General features: G+C 56.7%; 6 protein-coding genes across 6 annotated transcripts; 4 read left to right on the forward strand and 2 right to left on the reverse strand.

The window, feature by feature from the left end:
- Nucleotides 1–1,194: 1,194 nt before the first annotated feature.
- On the forward strand, nucleotides 1,195–2,544 carry ing3 (Inhibitor of growth protein 3; the record flags this gene model as incomplete). Its single annotated transcript, XM_036632957.1, has 1 exon — nucleotides 1,195–2,544. The coding sequence occupies one exon, from the start codon at nucleotides 1,195–1,197 to the stop codon at nucleotides 2,542–2,544; it is 1,350 nt and encodes a 449-aa protein (XP_036501917.1).
- A 3,808-nt stretch (nucleotides 2,545–6,352) lies between these two features.
- Nucleotides 6,353–8,555, forward strand: fyu1 (putative UTP--glucose-1-phosphate uridylyltransferase; the record flags this gene model as incomplete). The annotated part of the gene is made up of 4 exons (XM_036632958.1): nucleotides 6,353–6,472; nucleotides 6,979–7,074; nucleotides 7,130–7,206; nucleotides 7,265–8,555. The coding sequence occupies 4 exons, from the start codon at nucleotides 6,353–6,355 to the stop codon at nucleotides 8,553–8,555; spliced, it is 1,584 nt and encodes a 527-aa protein (XP_036501918.1).
- A 907-nt stretch (nucleotides 8,556–9,462) lies between these two features.
- GIG1-1 (N-acetylglucosamine-induced protein 1) lies at nucleotides 9,463–10,201 on the forward strand (the record flags this gene model as incomplete). The annotated part of the gene is made up of 2 exons (XM_036632959.1): nucleotides 9,463–9,999; nucleotides 10,055–10,201. The coding sequence occupies 2 exons, from the start codon at nucleotides 9,463–9,465 to the stop codon at nucleotides 10,199–10,201; spliced, it is 684 nt and encodes a 227-aa protein (XP_036502919.1).
- A 137-nt stretch (nucleotides 10,202–10,338) lies between these two features.
- CGCS363_v001111 (uncharacterized protein) lies at nucleotides 10,339–11,357 on the reverse strand (the record flags this gene model as incomplete). Its single annotated transcript, XM_036632960.1, has 2 exons — nucleotides 10,339–10,578; nucleotides 10,653–11,357. The coding sequence occupies 2 exons, from the start codon at nucleotides 11,355–11,357 to the stop codon at nucleotides 10,339–10,341; spliced, it is 945 nt and encodes a 314-aa protein (XP_036502163.1).
- Nucleotides 11,358–11,806: 449 nt separating this feature from the next.
- On the reverse strand, nucleotides 11,807–14,477 carry CGCS363_v001112 (Aminopeptidase 2; the record flags this gene model as incomplete). Its single annotated transcript, XM_036632961.1, has 2 exons — nucleotides 11,807–12,265; nucleotides 12,318–14,477. 2 exons carry the CDS (start codon nucleotides 14,475–14,477, stop codon nucleotides 11,807–11,809), a joined length of 2,619 nt encoding a protein of 872 aa, XP_036502918.1.
- Nucleotides 14,478–17,615: 3,138 nt separating this feature from the next.
- On the forward strand, nucleotides 17,616–19,141 carry emp-7 (Enolase; the record flags this gene model as incomplete). The annotated part of the gene is made up of 4 exons (XM_036632962.1): nucleotides 17,616–17,739; nucleotides 17,834–18,087; nucleotides 18,138–18,280; nucleotides 18,346–19,141. 4 exons carry the CDS (start codon nucleotides 17,616–17,618, stop codon nucleotides 19,139–19,141), a joined length of 1,317 nt encoding a protein of 438 aa, XP_036502917.1.
- Nucleotides 19,142–19,430: the final 289 nt, after the last annotated feature.

Genomic DNA, 19,430 nt, shown 5'->3' on the forward strand with positions numbered 1-19,430 from the left:
CAGCCTGCTGTGTGTAATTGCACATGGCAACTCAGCAAGAACAGGATGTAGGCTCTTGCCCATTTCATGAGGTACGTGCCTTCAAAGGCACCACCGAGGACCCGCTAAAAACCTGCAATGCCCAATGGAACATGTCCACAGGCCCCGTGCCAGAGCCCAAAGGTGGCCTGGCAGTCGGAGGCTAAAACTCCCGTCTCCGCCAGTCTCGTCCCGTCTCAGCTTACTGGCTCAATGCCCTGGACTGGACTGGATGGGAGGAACGAGTTCGCAAACTTGCCCGCCGCCAAACCCAACGCGACACGCACCAGCCGATTTCCCTCACAGAAACCCAGAGCTGCCACCGCACCGCACCACACACCCGCGACTGGAACCACAAACGTGATTCCAGCCTCTTCCAACCCCACCCTCGCGCGTCGAAAAAAAATTCACGTCGCTTTCCCGGCAGGGACGTATTATTTAATAAAAACATTCCGGGATCACAGGCAGGGCCCGACCGTCGCCGCGACTCGCCTCGCTCCGCCTTGCCTTTGCCTTGCCTTGCCTTGCGTGTGATCTGGATTTGGTCTGGAGCCTCCGTCGACTGCCCGTCGGTCCAACCTCAACCAGGTGAGCCAAGCCAGTCATTAAGCACTCCGTTGTCGTCGACGCTCCTGGCAGCGCGATTCTTGCTATCCTCCCTCCCTTCACACTGTCTTCAACTGCGGTATACTGAGAGCACGCACATCGTGATCGCGGCCCGTAGTTTGTGGTTCGTCGACCGCGGCCCTGAGCCTCCGCCGGTCAGCCCACACGACGGTCCCCGATCTGCTGCCGCGCCATCACCGTCATACTGCGTGCCACTATTCCCACTTGCCTACCTTACTGTTGGGCCTTTGCTCTACTTCTACTCCGCACCTGCCCTGCCTATCTATCTTATCTCCTTTCTTCCTTCTTCTGATGGCCTTGGGTCACGACGGTCTCACCACTCTTTACCTTCCTTCAGTCGCTGCCCTCCACATTGCCTGCTTCCGGCCGTCGTAATACTCGCCGCTGCCTCGCTTGGCGAGCACCTCCACTGCGCGCTCATCCCACCACCTGTCGCCGCCCTCCCCTGCGCCCTTGTCTAAGCATATCATCGCCGCCTCCGCCGTTTTGTTGCCTCGCTCTGTTGCCTACGTCAGCTTCTGCATACTTAGAGCGCATCGTTGACTCAAGATGCCTAGAGACGACCTGTCCATCGACTTCGTCAAGAGGATGCCGGCAGCCGAGGCTCTTGACCCGGCCATCATCCTCGACGACTGGATCAACCGCGTCCAGAACCTCCCCGAGGAGATCCGGTTCTTGCAAGATGAGATCGCCGACAAGGACCGTCAGTACGGCGACTGCGTCAAGCTGATCGAGGACCGCGACGGGAAGATACAGAAATGGATCAAGGCGAACGGAAGCCACGAGACGAATCCTCGCGAGGACGGCATGAGGACACAGATGCGCGAGAACTACATGCGCGCCGACCAGCTGGCCACCGAGAAGATCGCCCTGACCCAGAAGTTGCAGCTCATCATGGACAAGCATCTGCGAAACCTGGACCAGCACATCAAGATGCTCTACGATCGGAGCGAGCCTGGGTTCACCGATCCAGACGAGTGTCCGTCGCTGCTACGCCCAAGCGCGGCAAACCATTCAGCTCCGTCCGCCAGGGCCGTCAACCCGGCGAGCCACTTGGCCGGGGCCATTACCGCGACCCCGTTGAACCCGATCGTCAACTCGTCGAGCCCCGCTACCGTGCGCGTCGGCAACCCGCAGGTTCGCAACACAATATCGCAGCAACACGCCTCCTCGGCGCCCGCGACACCGGCTGCCGCCAGCATGATAATGAATCGCCAGGCAAGAGAAAGCTCGGCAGGACCAGGAAGCGGCGCGCCTAAGAGGGGCCCGCGGTCCAACTCCGGACTGGGCAGCTTGCCGGCGACCTCGAGCGGGCTGGCGAGGCATTCCTCCCTCGGCCCGGGCACTCCGAAAGGAGTCACGAACCCGGGCCCTGGCGGTGCTGTGCGGGCTGGTAGCGCCGGGCCGCGGTCGTCATCAACCAAGGCTGCCAGCGTGTCTGGCATCAGGAAAGGAACACCTGGCGCCGCAAACCGCAAAAAGGGCAGCATTGCCAATGGCAACAAGTCGTCGTTGTCCCGCGTGAAGAAGGCAGGGAGCCGCAACTCTCCGGCGTCGACAGCAGACAGCGAGTTGTCGGATGCCGAGAGTGGTAGTGGCGATGACGGCGACCGTAGCAGGGCAGACCGGGCAAGCGGTACACCAGCGCGTGACGGCAAAGACGGGGACGGGGACGACAGCATGCTCGACGCCGAAGATGACGAGGCCGGCGACGACAAAAAGTACTGCACGTGTCAAAATGTCAGCTTTGGCGACATGGTGGCGTGCGACAATGAGGATTGCCCTTATGAGTGGTTCCACTGGTCATGCGTCGGCCTTAAGAGCGAGCCTAATGGGACATGGTTCTGCCCCGTGTGCTCGGAGAATATGGAGAAGGAAAAGCTGCAGAAGAAGAAATGAGACTGGCTGCGTCGGGCAAGGCTGTAGCTCAATGGTGATTATACCCCTTGGAGGCCGAACTGAGAGGGTGTCGGCTGGTGGTGGATGGTTATTCGGCGTTATGGTACGGATACATACATGGTTTTTTTTTTTTTACGAGTGAGCCACGAAGCAGCCTAGCGAAACAGCGAGACATATACGATAAGCAGAAAAGAAAGAAAAAAAAACCAAATACCCCGTTCATCTTCATCTTGATAAACAAGTGTAATCGCAGTGATGTTGCCTTGCAGAGTGCTGATTCGTCGCCGAGAATGGCAAACCTTCCTTCTCAAGCGCCGCAGCCCCTGGAACTTCAGCCCAACCACCAGGACGGTCCTTTGGCCGTGTTTACACAAGCTCAAAGCAGGACGGCTGGGCTGCCCCCACGTGGGACGCATGAGGGAGCCTCATTTGATGGTGGTCTGTTCCCAACCATGCTGCATAGGCCACCTTTAGAGGTGCGAATTTGGGGGTTCAGGTGCAGCATAAACTATTTTCGTTGCTTTTCCAAGGGTGCTTTCGATGACATTTCGCCAATTGTGTTTCGTTTCCTTTGCCCACCCCTGCACCGGGAAAATTGAGGTCGACCTGAAGCAGATTGCCAGTTGCCCCATTTGAGGGTTCAGCAGGTGGACAGACAAGTCGAGGCCCGTCGGGAAGACCAGGAGAGACGGCCATTATTGACAATGGCGTCGAGAGAGCAAATTGCACTATGGAACACTTCTGGACGGGCGGCGGCAGGGGTCCAGCGTGATGGTGGTGGCACCGGTACGAATAGTGTTGGCGTTGGACGGACGGCGGTGGGCTTGGCTCCCGGGGCTGAAGTGGTGGGCAAAAACCAAGATCGGAGGTGATCCAAGCCCGGTGCTGGCCGGCGAAGCCCGGTGCTACCTTGTTCCCCTGGCCTTCGAGCCGAGCCAGATGGAACAATCGTGTTCGAAGCTGGAGTTGCATAGGTTGTCTTCTTTGCCTTGGACTGACTCCAAAGGCCCCAAAGTTCCCCCACCACGAAGCAATAGGTAATCAAACTCCCGACCAGACTGGACCAGACGGGACCAGACGGGAGGGATTTCACCGGGGACCCGTCGACTCTCCTGGCTGAGAGCCGACCCAAACGAGACCAAGTGGGAATTGGCCCGCCCGGGGCGCAGATGCCGGTACTCAGGGGGCGGCGGTTCACAGCGGTAACTTACAAGAAACCTGTTACCTGTCACGTTGTCCCGTATATCGGGGATCGCGAAGCGCGAGCGTTCGGGAAACATTCCGAAGAGGCCCGGTGGGATCTGGGCAGGCCATTGCCATTGGAAGACAACTTGTTGCCGCCGATCTCGATGGTGTTAGCAGAGGTGGTGGTTGCAGCCATCTCATGGCGTTGAGAAGACGGCAAAATTGCACACGCATTTTCGGCCGCTGGTTGAGCCTTTTTTTGACGCGATCAATTTAGCGACGTCGGAGAGTTCAGGGTGGTGGCGAGATTTTATAGGCGATGGGCGCGTCGTCGTTGGCGAGTCCGACGTACGGGTGGGCGTTCGACGTAGCCAACCTTCTTTCAGGTGCGACGAAGGCGTACCGAAAGCATAGATGTCCGGACAGTTTGCTGCTTGCAGATGTGAAATGGCGGTGCACTCCGGGCGAGTGGGACTGGAAGGCCTTGGGGCATGCGCGCAAAGGCGCGGTGAAGTCAAATAGAGTCGTAAGTGCTCAGAGGTAAAGTAGGTGAGCGAATGGGTACCAGGCAAGGTGTTCATTCTGTGGCGGGTGTTCTGTTCGACAGCTCATCTCACAGGCGGCGGGGATGTTGGGTGGTGGGGGTTGTGGTATTTCAGGATCCCAATCATGATTTGCGTAGCGGAGAGTCAATGTAGCGAGAAGACTGCCCGGCTCCGCAGACGATGGAGATTGGTACCTTTTTTTAGTGCACGCATGGCTGTTCTGTGGTGCCTTAGTGAGCGGCTGTCTGTCTGAAGGTCTTGGACGGCTCCCGCAGCCGCGATGCGTCGGGGAAGGGGGGGAAAGGAGAGAGCTGTCCCTGCATGATGTTGTTGTTGGTTGCTGGAGAGAGGTTCGAGGAAGCTTCGTGTCGTGGCCGAGACACAGAAATGTGCTCAGACTTTTTGGCGTGGCATGGCATCCGAATGTCTCGCCCCGAGTTGAAGCTGGCCTTGCCGCATTGAGCAGGGGAGGTCGTTCTGCGGTCCAAGTTGAGTTGAGAGTTGACATGACACTTTTGACGTGCGGCAGATATCCGCATCCTTCAGGATCAGCATCTTGCGACCACGCACCGGGCTGCGCTCAGGGCCAGCTGGTGGTCGGTGGTTGATGTTCGATGTTCGTAGACATGCGTAGATAAATATCAGCTTCCGGGTCGTATCTCGGGACTTTTCTTGCTTTCGCCGCCGTCATCATCGTTATCATTTTTTTTTTCTTCCCGCGTAAGCTGCAGCTGCCGCCGCCTTCCCTCCATTGGGCGTCGCTAGTCTGGAACGCCACAGGGGTCGTCGAGAAGGCGGTGGCCAGCCCAGGCCAGCTCATCGGAGGGTTGCAACAAGATGGACTGGAATGGGCTCAAGGGCATGCGTCAGGTAATTTTTTTTTTTTCCCCTCTCCTCTAGCTCCAGGTACCTGGACGCGATCGTCGGTCGAGCAGTCGAGTTGGACGGTAGGTGCTCTGTATTCTCGCATGAAATGGAGACGATGAATACGAAGAGGTGGACATTTTGGTGCAAAATCATAACAAAGCTTTCCTCTCGTCGAGTTCCGTTGATGGAGGTGGCAGCCCAGACACCGGGACCAGGCCAGCCCAGGCCAGCTGTTCAGGTGCAGGTGCAGATGGGGGAGGTCCAGTGTTGGGTGCGTCCAGGTCCAGCGTCCTGCATGGAACACAGCGGCCCCTCCCCCCCAATTCTTGTCCGGCTCCCCTTGGGCTCCTGGCTCCGAGGGCTTCCCTCCCCTCCAGGTCCCCTCCCCGAAGCTGCGGTGGGTGGGTGAATGGATGAGAATGTGCAGCGTTTGTCCCGTCCCCTCCAGACTCCTGGCTCCCGGGGGGAACGAGATAAAATGAAAATTGGCAAATGCGAACTGGGTTCCCACAGTGATATCACCGCTACATAAAGGGAAATCCCCGTCCACCTCGTCCATCTCTGGCCCTTGGGATCTCTCCTTTTTCCTCTCTCTGCATCCAATTCAACCATCCACACTCGCTCTTTGTTTGTTGTCGTTGCCGTTGCCGTCGTTGCTACTGTAAGTAAGTTGGGTCCGTCTTCGTCTGCTGGCTGCTGCTGCTACTACATGTACAACCGCCGTCACTATTGTCACCGCTGATCTGCCCGTCTCCTACTCCAACCGAAAGCCAAGGTTGCTCTCGCGTTCGTCCCATGGCGAGAAGCACCTCACTTCGCCCCCTTCCTCCGCCATATCACCTCCCCCCGCCTTCCCCAAGCTTCACTGTACCTGCTCGATTGTGCCTCTCCCGAAATTCTTGCTCCTCATCATATGGAGAAGCTCGAGAATTACGTCAGGCTACACAGATACCTTTGAGCTCCTAGTCCCAGCACTTTTTCTCCCCATCCATCCCACGGCCAATTCCCTGTCACCGTAGGCTCTACCCCGCCGTCTGCGATTTCCCATCCTGTTTTTTCCCCTCCTTCCACAATATTCTGCCTTCTACACCCCCCCGAGAGCCCGCCAGAATCTTCTCTTCGAGCTCTTTCACAGCCCGGTCGCGTTTACTGACACTCTTTCTCCTCAGTCCAACCTCATTCACCGCGAAACACCCAAACACTCGCCCGCAATGGCTCAAGCGATCAAGAGCGCCCTGCCTACTCACCTGAAGTCTCCTCTTGGAGGCCAGGGCAAGGCTGATGACGCCGAGTTCACCTCCCGCCACCACGGCAAGACGAGGTCTCACATGGTATATACTGCTCTCTGCTCCTCCCATCATCCCACGCGGTCCCGGGCAGTGCCAATCGAAGTTTGACGATGGGGCTCTGCTTCTCCCACGAGGACGCCATGAAACGAATTGTGCAATGTGAGCACGAGTAGCTACTGGCTGCTTTGTGTCACTCTGCTCGCGCCATTACCAATCGCTTCTGTGCCTCTGGTCCGCCTGTCTCTAGTATGAGCAGTGCATCTTGAAAAGGCCTTTCAAGCCAGTGGTATAGCGAAACAAGCAGCAGGGCGTGGCTTTGCTATCTGATGGATTCTAGCAATCTGAAGGACGATGCAAAACGCGCTTTGGTTGGGTCGGTTCGCAACAGACTTCATGGCGTCTCAGGGGAAAACAACAAGCTGGCCGTAATCGCACACTGGCCCCGCCGCAGATCACTTGACGACAGCTTCATGAAGCCCCACCCAACAGGGGCCGCAATTATACCCAAAACCTACTTGCCAATGGAAGACTGACGATATCCCTCCAAGGCTTTCGAGAACACTTCCACCAGCGTCGCCGCTGCCCAGATGCGCAATGCTCTCACCACCCTCTCCGAGACGGTCACCGACCCCGAGCAGAAGAAGGTCAGTACTCATAATTGCCTGTACAAGAACCGCCCAATGCTGACCCCTGCCGCAGCTCTTCGAGACCGAGATGGACAACTTCTTCGCCCTCTTCCGTCGCTACTTGAACGACAAGGCCAAGGGCAACGCCGTGTAGGTCTACAGCGGAAAAGAAGCACAAGCATCGAGCAGGCTAACGAACGATATATAGTGACTGGGACCGCATTGCTCCCCCCGCTCAGGGCCAGGTTGTTGACTACGAGGACCTCGCCAACTCCGAGTCCGTTCAGTTCCTCAACAAGCTTGCCGTCCTCAAGCTTAACGGTGGTCTCGGTACCTCCATGGGTTGCGTCGGCCCCAAGTCCGTCATTGAGGTTCGTGACGGCATGTCCTTCCTGGACCTGTCCGTCCGCCAGATCGAGTACCTCAACCGCACTTACGGCGTCAACGTTCCCTTCATCCTCATGAACTCGTTCAACACCAACGACGACACTGCTGCCATCATCAAGAAGTACGAGGGCCACAACGTCGACATCCTCACCTTCAACCAATCAAGATACCCCAGAATCCTCAAGGACTCGCTCCTCCCCGTCCCCAAGACGTACGACTCCGCCATCAGCGACTGGTACCCCCCTGGTCACGGTGACGTTTTCGAGTCTCTGTACAACTCTGGCATTCTCGACAAGCTCATCGAGCGTGGCATCGAGATTGTCTTCCTTTCCAACGTCGACAACCTGGGCGCTGTCGTCGATCTCCGCGTCCTCCAGCACATGGTCGAGACCGAGGCCGAGTACATCATGGAGTTGACCAACAAGACCAAGGCCGACGTCAAGGGTGGTACCATCATCGACTACGAGGGCTCTGTCCGTCTCCTTGAGATCGCCCAGGTCCCCAAGGAGCACGTCAACGAGTTCAAGTCTATCAAGAAGTTCAAGTACTTCAACACCAACAACATCTGGCTCAACCTGAAGGCCATCAAGCGCGTCGTCGAGAACGACGAGCTTGAGATGGAGATCATCCCCAACGGCAAGACCATCCCCGGCGACAAGAAGGGCGAGTCCGACATCTCCATCATCCAGCTGGAGACTGCCGTCGGAGCTGCCATCCGTCACTTTAAGAACGCGCACGGTGTCAACGTTCCCCGTCGCCGCTTCTTGCCCGTCAAGACCTCCTCCGACCTGATGCTCGTCAAGTCTGACCTCTACACCGTCAAGCATGGCCAGCTTCAGATGAGCTCCAGCCGCTTCGGCGACGCCCCTCTCATCAAGCTGGGCAGCGACTTCAAGAAGGTCTCTGACTTCGCCAAGCACATCCCGTCCATCCCCAAGATCATCGAGCTGGACCACCTGACCATCACCGGTGCCGTCAACCTCGGCCGCGGTGTGACGCTCAAGGGCACTGTCATCATCGTCGCTACAGAGGGCAGCACCATCGACATCCCCCCTGGATCCATCCTCGAGAACGTGGTTGTCCAGGGTAGCTTGCGTCTGCTTGAGCACTAAATGGCTCTGGCGGGTTTGTGTATTTTGAGCATTTTACAGCAGAGGTCACGATGCGCGGTAAGCATCTTGGATGACATTCTGAAAACGCGATGGGATAATAGAAATAAAAACGTTCCCCAAAAAGGCGGCACACCTGCATGCCCGAGGCAGTAGCAGTATGAATTTGATAGCATTTTAATAGGCAGCACTGCGTGTTCATGCTCTTGACGGAATTTCTTTTCGGGCCATGTAGGCTGTATGTGATGTCAACGCGTGAGGTGTGATGCGAATACGACTGACACGGCAATGATGTCCAGGAAGGTTAGCGGCTGCTGCCAGCCGTGCACCAGCCGGATTGCGACCGACCGTCTCCGGGTGGAGGCTGGCCTTTGGCCTACCTGGCTTGCAGTCCATATCAATCGGCGCCGACTAGCGGTGAGGGACGGGAAAAGGAACGAGGACGCGCGCGACTGCATGACGGGTCCCTGTCCCGGACCTGCGAAGGCGGGTAATATTGCATGACTTGGGGGGTCTGCCGGTTTCCGCGCCGCAGCATTTACAATCTCATGCGTCGTTGTGTTGAGAAGAGGCCCTGTTCTAACTTGTAAGTTTTCGTCCGGATTCGCCGACGGGGGGGAGACTGGATGATATATTAAGCCTCGAACAAAGACCTGATCAGGTCCCACCGGCTAATGCTGGGTGTGAGACCTTCATTCGCCGTCTCTTCCATTCTTTGACAACCGTGGATCACCCTGCAACCAGGAGGACACCGACCTATTGGTCCCCCTTCTTAACTCGGGATCTCTTCTATGCTCATGAACACACCAAATCCCTCTCTACCTTGTCAACTCCACCTCGTCTGCACACTAGCCCCAGCCCAATCGATCCTCTCTCTCCGCAACACCCGCGAACCAGTAGCGAACGAGAAATGGGTAGCCTCTACAAGTCGCCGGCCCTGCCGTACTGGCAGGTCAATGTGCCGCCGGAGCACCGGACCGAAGAGTGCCCGGAGGGCCTCCGCAACCTCTCCGCCAAGGACGTGGGGATCCTCAGCACGCCGGACGCCGAGTACGTCCCGCAGTCGTGGGAGACCGTGCGGCGCTTCGTCGCCACGAACCGGCTGGACCTTTTTCAGCGGGTGCCCTCGGAGCTGCGCCGGTACCGGCTCTTCATCCACCAGCTGATCCAAGAACACGGCAGCGTCATGAACTTCGTGCTGAGGCGCCGTCTGGGGTGGGAGGAGCCGTTGGTGTCCAAGGGGAAGCCGTTTGAGCTCGACGAGGATCTGAAAATTTTGGTGAATGATTGGCCGTACGGCATTGACGAACGGATTGTGCACCTCGTTGTCTGGACCAAGTTCGAGCTGGACGAGGATCTGGCGACGGGTGATTTGACCGAGGTGGCGAGGGGTGAAATTGAGGCCTACGTGAACAGGACCTTCCGGTCGAGGACGAAGCCTGATTCGGTGAGTGCTTTGTATGTGGCCCGGGTGAGTCTCGGATGGCTAATCACTTTCTCAGGTCATCTGGTTCAAGAATTGGAGAAGTCTCAAGTCCGTCCATGCGGTCGAGCATTTCCACGTTATGCTCTTCGACCCGGATGCCGAATTCATCAAGAACATCACCAACGGAGATGTTCCGCAGTGCGAAAAGTTTCGTGCATGGTGAGGAGATGGGCATTAGAGCAAGGTTCACGATCCGCAACGGCGGCGAGCAGACACGGTATCGCCGTCATTTTCAGCTTTATTACGCTCAGAGAGCACACAACGAGGGAACAAAGATCTCGGTGGGAAAAGTTCGTTTTGCTATGCGCGGGCACTGACGAGCTCTCTGTACTCGACGCGGGAGGCCTCGGCCATTGTAATGGCCGTCGGCTTTTCCATCGCCACTTTGATAACCCAGCCCGGTGCCTGCGAGGCAGAGGACGCCGCAACGCCTTTGATATCCTTGCGGATGCTCTGTGTGATGGCGGGGCCAAGGGCCTCGAGAGTCTCAAAGGACGAGTCTGATAGCGTCTTTGCCCCGGATAATGTTAGGTTATCATTCTGTGTAGGCGGGCATAGGAGGATGTTTAAAACGACCAGGGATTAGAAATACAAGAGAGAAGAGATAGACTGACCTTTACAACAATAGACTCAATGCCGACGTACACGTCTTCGGACACGTCAAACTGCTCAATCTCCACGTCCGCCGCAAGAATCTGCCTTGCGAGTCTCTCATTGTCGTTTACACCAATAAGAGTGGGTACCCGCAGATCGTGAAGGCGAAGGCAAGAGCTGCGTACATCGACCGGTGACGGGCCCCCTTGGGGACTGAAGACGGCGGACGCTGACAGACTAACAGCGCTCCCGAGGAGAGACGCCTTGGGCATCGTGACGTTCAGGTTCATGAACCGAACCAGCGAGAGCCTATCCCGCAAGAAACCAACGCTTCCCTCCTCGGCAGGGACATACTGTCCATTGAGAGAGAGGCCGGTCAGATCGGCCCAGATCTGACCAACTGCGTCCCGGAGGCGAATATGTGAGGGCTTGCCGGCTGATTGTGCCTTCTTGTTGATGCCCCCAAGACTAGAGAGGATGGCCTTGGCGAGCAAGCCGTAATGCACTGTGTCGTCGCTGACACGGTCCGAGGAGGACGCGGCGTCAAAAGGGCTAGCCATGGACAGCTCCGCCGACACGCGGACCGGCTGCAACTTGTTCTCGCGGCCCCAGGCGTCGGTCCCGGCCTGGATGGTGCCCTGCAGGTCGCGGACGCGGATCACGGCGAAGGGCTCGCCGGCCTCGGCGCGGACTTGCCACGAGGAAGCTAGGCGAGGGGCTGCCATGGTGGGAATGAAGCAGTTGGACGGTCCTGTAGCGAATCTGACAGCGGCCGCTCCGAGTATTCAACCAGGTTGACGAGTGTTGTGACGAATGGATGTCTGTGAGAGGGAGTCATTTGGTGCACACCAGAGATTTGTGTCTTGCGCACTGGGTACAAGCCCCTCTGACGCAAAGCCTGTATGGGGCCCACCGCCGACCTTGGGTTTTGGTTGTAGTCCACAACGGTGAAGAACATCATGACTACAGCGCGCTCTGCTCAAGATTGGACAGTAAGCAACTACGAGGCGCTGCACTGTTCGTGTCTCTACTAGGCATCGAGCCATTTGGTCGCACGGCTGGGAATCCAAACAATTACATGAATTCATTATTTTGGTTGTTTGGCTGTCTCTGAACAGCTGTGCGGCATGATCTTTACAACACACAAACCGCTCATAGCACGGCGTCTGCAATCCTAGATACCCAAGAACTTGCGCAAATCCTCCGTGTCACGGGCGGTCCATGTGATCTTGGCCTTGATGGAATCGGTAGACTGCGACAGCGCTCGAACGTAACCCTTCTTGTCCTTTGCGGCAAAGAACTTATCGACTTGGTCCAGCTGCTCTTGCTTCGTGAGGCCACTGGTGCAGTAGCTAACGATACTACCAATCATGGAAGACTGGGCGGGGAACTTGGTGTAGATCTCGTCCCACCTCGTCTGCATCCAGTCGAACAAAGCCTCGATGCCACTCTTGCTAGACCGCAGGCTGCCAATGGGGATGTAAACATCCTGGTCGCGGATCTTGCCGCTCAGCAGCATATCCAAAGTACGTTGTCTAAGCTTAGGGTCACGAGCCTGTCCCAACGTGCGCAGGGCGCTGTTGCGTTCGTCGCTCGTCTCAGCGGTCTCGTAGTACTTGAGTACGGCATCGTACTACAGCATTTTGGTCAGTTGATGAATCGCAAGAGAAGGATAAGAAACTCACCTCCTTCTCGCCACCGTACTTCAGCACGATGGAGAACGCGGAGCTTCTGATGTTCGGGTGAATGGCGGTCCTGTCTCCAGCCGCAAACTTCTCAAACATCTCCCGCGCCGCGGCCAGAACCTTCTCGTCACCGGCCATACCGGCCGCACCAAACATGAGGGCCTTGTACTGTTGCTCGACGTGGCCGTCAGCGCTGGAAAACTTCCAGCCTAGCTTGTGGGCCATGCCGCTGACAATGTTGCGCTGGAACTCGGTCAACTTGTCGACAACCTCCTCGTCCTCGATCCATGCCATCTTGATGGACCCAAGGCGAGTGAGAATCTGGTCCCAAACCAGGTACTCTGCCTCGCCGGCGTTGCTCAGAGCCTTGAACAGACCCAGGCAAGAAGACGTCTTCTGGTAACCCGAAGTAGCCAGCGCACTGGTGTCAGCCACGATGCCAACTCTGTCTTGGACAGAGAGAAGCTCAGCAGCATTGCCAAGCTTCTCAAGTCTGTCAATGCCGTACTTTGTGCGGTAGAATCCGGTGGAGTCGGCGTTAATCTTGAAGAAGTCGGCGTCCGCGACCTCGAATTTGGCGTCGCGGGTCGTGAGCATCAAGTCCTTGTCAACACCGCCCTTGGTGCGGACATTGAGAGAAATGGGATAGAGGACCTTGTCCTCCTCAGGCTTGACATCTCCGGTAGTTAGGAAACGGTGCTGCTCCACGCTGATCGAGTTGCCCGTCTCCGTAACGGAAACGACAGGGTAACCAACATTCTGGGTCCAGATGTTCATGATGGAACCGACATCCTTGCCGCTGGCTTCACTGAGAGCTTGCCACAGGTCGTTTGTCGTGGCATTTCCCCACGCGTGTCGCTTGAGATACTTCCGGACGCCCTCCATGAAGACATCCTCGCCCAGGAAGGCTGAAATCATGTGAACGACGCAGGAGCCCTTGGCGTAGCTGATGCTGTCAAAGATTTCATTAATCTCCTCGGCCTTGTGGACAGGAACTTCGATGGGGTGGCTGCTCCTGAGGCCATCGAGGCCAAGGGCCGCCTGAAGATCCTCCCTGACGAAAGACTCCTTGAGCTTCCACTCAGGGAAGAACGCGTTCAGAGAGTAGCGAGATGCAAACTCGGCGAATCCCTCGTTCAGCCACAAAGCGTGCCACCAATCGGGAGACACAATATTTCCGAACCACTGGTGAGCAATCTCATGGGTGATGACGGTTGAGACACGCTCTTTGGCTGCGGCACCGCTCGTCTTGTCATCGAAAAGGACCTCGACAGTACGGTAGGTAACGAGACCCCAGTTTTCCATGGCTCCGGCGGCAAAGTCGGGAATGGCAACTTGGTCGAGTTTCGGCAAGGGGTAGGGGAGACCGAACGCCTTCTCGTAAAACTCCAAAGCCTTGACACCAATCTCCAGCGCGTAGCGTCCTCGCTCAATATCCTCGGAGGGAGGCGCGTAGACGCGAAGAGGCACCCGGAAGTCATTATTCTCAATGTAGTTGAGTTCTCCGACGATGAAGGCAACGAGGTAGGTCGACATGACGGGGGACTTGTTGAAGCGAACGGCCTTCTTTCCCGCGGGCAGCTCCTTCTCTTCGGCAACGTCCATGTTGGACAGGCACGTCAGGTTCTTGTCGGCAACAAGGGTGACGGTAAACTCTGCCTTGAGCGCAGGCTCGTCAAAGCAGGGGAATGCCCGACGAGCATCGGTAGGTTCCATCTGACTGGTAGCTAGAATGCCCTTAGAGCCGTCAGGCTTGGGGTAGTATGAGCGGTAGAAGCCAGCCATCTTGTCGTTCAGTTCACCAACGAACTTGATTTCGAGAGTACCCTTGGCGCCCTTTGTGAGACGGTCCTTGAACTCGAAGGTGTGGGTCTGCTTGGGCTCGTCGTAGGTGATGACCGGGTCGCTGAGGCTCTTTTGCTGGCCTTCGGCCGACAGAGACAAGGCGGCATGCTTGACTTCAATGTCGAGAGTATTCAGGGACACGATGTTTGAGTCTTCGGCAACGTCAAAGTCGATCTTGACGTGACCGTCGAATTTGAGCGTCTCAAAGTTGGGCTCGAGGGTCAGATCATAGTGGCGCGGGACGACGTTGGTGGGCAGCTGCTCTCTGGGGTAGTTCAGCGTGCCTGCGCCGGCAGCTTCTCCGTGCCTGCACATATTTCGTTTGAATGAGCAGTGTCGTGTGGCGGCGAGGCGCTGGGGATTTTGGAGTCGAACGTTCCGTTTGGGAGGGGTAGCTCGGGAGGTGGAGGTTTGTTGCGCTGAGAATGCACTATATGTTCTCAACTGGTATGGTCTGTATCGCTCGTTGTTAGCCAATGAATACCTGCTGCGGTGTATGCTGCCGGTGAGCAATCCAGCTGGAGAACCCACATGCGCGCAAGTGGCCGTCTGGTCGATGTGATGCGTGATGTCAAATCGACCGTACGTTTGGTTACGAAACGGAAAGCCATGAAGGAGGGGGCGGGGGCCAGAGCAACAAAAGAACGAAAGCGGTCAGTTCGGGCACCCAGCTACCTGAGGTAAGGTAAGCTATGCACGTCTAAGGAAGGTACATGTAACGCGGGGTCCAATTCCAGAGAGGGGAAGGGGGATAGAAAGCTTCCAGAGGCTCCAGTCTCAGCCATGGGGATGCGCCGATGCAGGCCGCGCTGCTCGCCCGGATGCGCAAATCCAAGACTCCCCACCTTCTGCCTCAGGTCACCGACCCGTGCTGCTCTCTGCTCCGCCCGAGCTCCACGCCAAGCCGCGTCCACCCGATCCGGCCCACAGCCGTTCCGAGCGTCCATCCTCCCGGATTCTGCCCTGGTCCTCCCGTGACGTTTTCCATGTCCGAACCCACGGCGCCGTTCGGAAAGTCGCCCGGGCGAAATCCAGGAAATGACCACGTGCGGCCATTGGCGTGGGAAAACATCCACAAGGATAAACATTTACCAGACAACCAAACACTTGAAGAATTGGTGTCCAGCGAGTAACTCCGCTGCCCACATTCACAACCTGGAGGCCCCCAAAGGTATCATCAACTTTGCCTCTGTCCCAATGGGCATGCCGGAAACGAGTGCACCAGGCATTCTACGACCAATGCTAGTGACCACTTCTGCGCGTTGAGCCAGCGGTGCTAGGCGTGCGCGTGCTAACTTTGGATGGCTGCCCGAAGCAACGATACTTTGCATGTCCATGCCTGAAAGTACCATGCAAGCAGTGTCTGTGTTGGGCTGTGTTTGTACAGTTGTGACCATCATGCGCCGGCAAAGGGCGTTGCGACATGGTTGGAATCGGGGCTTGCAGATGGGCTGGGTAGGCTGTGAGTCCGGAGAATCTCGGTCACACCATTTTATCAGACAGTGGTACATCTGGGAGATGGACGAATTTCTGCCGGTGATTCGGTCCAAAGACGGGAAATCTAGGCTGGATAGCCACCATCCCGGTTCAGCTGAGAGCGTGTTCCCCAGATATCGTGCATCCACAGGACAACCAGTGCGTATGAATGCAGCATTGGCGGACCCTAAAGAACGGGGCCAGCATTTAAAATACTGAACTGTAGATGGTAAGGCTGTTCGCAGATGCAAACGCATTTATGTTGTGTGTTTTTATCTGTCAGTTTCGGCTCGGTCGAAAGGACGGCCGAGTCGCGGGTAAAGGAAGGCATGTTGGTGGTGTTAGTCCAAGAGGAAACACGACTGACGTCCACTCCCCACGCCAAGGACCACTTCCCCGGGACAGAAAACAAACGTCATCCCACTTGGGCTTCAAAGAAAGAGGTCAAAAGTACCAATTCCCATAATATGACTTGCCTACAGATGTCTTACCCCGGCATTACTGGACGGGGTGACGGGGTCGGGATCCATGATCGGGAAGAACCGCATTAGCACCTGGCTATTCCGAGCAACATCCTCGGGATAATCCATGGCGGCCAGCGCGTCCCAGGCGTTTTGTGGAGTAAAACGACCATTCGCTGATGAGAATTGCCAATGAGCATCTCGTCGTTGGACCGGGGTCCGGGGAAAAGACGTCTTGAAGATCGGGAATCGGGACCTGGAGATTGTCGAAGACGCGCTTTTACGCATCAGGCCCAGATTGAGCCCACTGGACACCCGACAATGGACGGTTGCAAAGCCGTTGTGCAGACGACGTTGGTGTGGGCGGCCAATCAGACGATGGTTCTGACATAAAGGTGTCAATCGACAAGACACCCAATGGCAAAAGCGTTCTGCCACTGTTCGGGACCGAGGATTTTTGACATGGAGACGCACGGGTGAAGCGAGATTTTGAAGCTGGATCTGTGGCTGGGGACGAAAATAGATGAGGATCCAATGGCGAGAGACAACAGCGGAAACGTGTCTGGTCGCATTGGCAGGGCAGCAATTTCTAATGCGCGGTTTGTTGAGGAGCGGCCCTCACCAAAGAAGCCGTGGCAGTCGTCGTGTTTGCTAGGTGGTGGTGCTAAGAATGGTACCATGAAACGAAGCTGTTTTGTGGTTGTTCTTGGCCTGTTTGGAGCTCCAGACCCATGTAGCGCTTTAACAGGGCCGATGCCCCGCCTTCTCTAGGGTCCGGCTGCCAACGAGCAATTGGACGACGTCGAGATACCCACCAAAAAGAAGGTGCGAGCAACAATGCAGCCCCGGGCTGAGGAGGTGGTGTACCTCAGGTAGGTAAGGCATGATACCTCTTTGCAGGTACCTACCTACCTTTCTACCTGCCGTATGGACTGCACCCTGACCTGACCGGGGCTGGGCTGGACAGGGAATACCTACACGCTCTGGGCTCACCTCTCCTCAGGTAGGCAAGGTGGGGTGGGAAGGGAAAGACCCCTCCAAAACACTGAACACACCTCTGCCACCTTCGTCCCCTTCCCCTCGACTGCTTTGGCACAACCATCCCTCTCCTCCATCACTGCAGCCTCATTTTTGCACACCAACTCAATTGCTGAGGTACAGTTCGCGGCTTCTTCATCCTAAAATCACCCAAGTAAGTCGTGTTCCATCCACGTCCAAGCCCCCTCTATCAAACCAGCTGCCCCGCCATGTCAAAGCTGTATGCCGTTGGCCGTGAAGCTTGCGAGAAAATCACCCCACCATGCCATCCCACCCTGAGGCAATTGTTTTGTCCGGTCAAGGAGCACTCGCAAGCTTAGCAATTTCCCCGAATCGGTCCTATCATTGCCATTTGTTGACTCACCCACTTGTCTTTTTCCTACTCCCTGCAATATAAAGCCTTCTCCTCCCCCCAAACTATCGACTAACATCTCTCCTCTCCTTCCGCTAGGAATCATACACTACACATATCATCACCATGGCCATCACCAAGATCCACGCTCGCTACGTCTACGACTCTCGTGGCAACCCCACCGTCGAGGTTGACGTCGTCACCGAGACCGGCCTTCACCGTGCCATCGTCCCTTCCGGTGCTTCCACTGGTACGTCGTCGTTCCCGCCGTTTTCCCTCACCCGGTTTATCATACCCCAAGAAGAGATGGAAGTGATCAAAGGCTGATGGCATCCATTAAACAGGCCAGCACGAGGCTTGCGAGCTCCGCGATGGTGACAAGACCAAGTGGGGTGGCAAGGGTGTCACCAAGGCCGTCGACAACGTCAACAGCATCATTGCCCCCGCCCTGATCAAGGAGAACCTTGATGTCAAGGACCAGACCAAGGTCGACAAGTTCCTCATCGACCTCGACGGAACCCCCAACAAGACCAAGCTCGGCGCCAACGCCATCCTCGGTGTCTCCCTGGCTGTTGCCAAGGCCGGTGCTGCTGAGAAGGTTGGTCTCGTCATCATATCGTGTGCTTTGCCTCGTCTGACCGTCTCTAGGGTGTCCCTCTGTACGCCCATGTCTCCGACCTGGCCGGAACCAAGAAGCCTTTCGTCCTGCCCGTTCCCTTCATGAACGTCCTCAACGGAGGCTCCCACGCTGGTGGCCGTCTGGCCTTCCAGGAGTTCATGATCGTCCCCTCGTAAGTTTGACTCTGGAGCTCTGAACAGGCGAGGATGTGATGTCCGGCTGACATGTACTGCCCAGTGACGCTCCCTCCTTCTCCGAGGCCATGCGCCAGGGTGCCGAGGTCTACCAGCAGCTCAAGAGCCTGGCCAAGAAGAAGTACGGCCAGTCCGCCGGCAACGTCGGTGACGAGGGTGGTGTTGCCCCCGATATCCAGACTGCCCAGGAGGCTCTTGACCTCATCACCGATGCCATTGAGAAGGCTGGCTACACTGGCAAGATGAACATTGCCATGGACGTTGCCTCCTCTGAGTTCTACAAGGAGGACGCCAAGAAGTACGACCTGGACTTCAAGAACCCCGAGAGCGACCCCACCAAGTGGATCACCTACGAGGAGCTCGCGGCTCTGTACTCGGACCTCTGCAAGAAATACCCCATCGTCAGCATTGAGGACCCCTTCGCCGAGGACGACTGGGAGGCCTGGAGCTACTTCTACAAGACCCAGGACATCCAGATTGTCGGTGATGACTTGACCGTCACCAACCCCCTCCGCATCAAGAAGGCCATTGAGCTCAAGTCCGCCAACGCTCTCCTGCTCAAGGTCAACCAGATCGGAACCCTGACCGAGTCCATCCAGGCCGCCAAGGACTCCTACGCCGACGGCTGGGGTGTCATGGTATCTCACCGTTCCGGTGAGACTGAGGATGTCACCATCTCCGACATCGTCGTCGGTATCCGCGCTGGCCAGATCAAGACCGGTGCGCCTGCCCGTTCCGAGCGTCTTGCCAAGCTCAACCAGATCCTCCGCATCGAGGAGGAGCTTGGCAGCAACGCCGTCTACGCCGGTACAAACTTCCGCAAGGCTGTCCAGCTGTAAGCTGGGTCAGTTTCTCCTGACATGAATACCAAAACCGAAACCTAATTCCTTCATTCAATATGCCTTGGGGGATGGGATAAAAATTGATGAGACATGCCTGGCGCTGAAAGAAAGACGCGAGGGATGGATGGGAGCACCGATGATGAAACTCGTAGCTTACCGTACCTACCTAACTTGAATGATAAAAGTACAATTTCCCCAATCAAGCAATGCAAAATTGTCGATGTGCAAGACAGCGACGCCTCCGCAACTGGCCAGGGGATGTCCATGAGAGCGGCAAGCTGGCAAC

This window comes from Colletotrichum siamense (genome assembly GCF_013390195.1).
Source record: "Colletotrichum siamense strain Cg363 chromosome Unknown KSG_Cg363_contig01, whole genome shotgun sequence".
Classification (NCBI taxonomy): Eukaryota; Fungi; Ascomycota; class Sordariomycetes; order Glomerellales; family Glomerellaceae; genus Colletotrichum; species Colletotrichum siamense.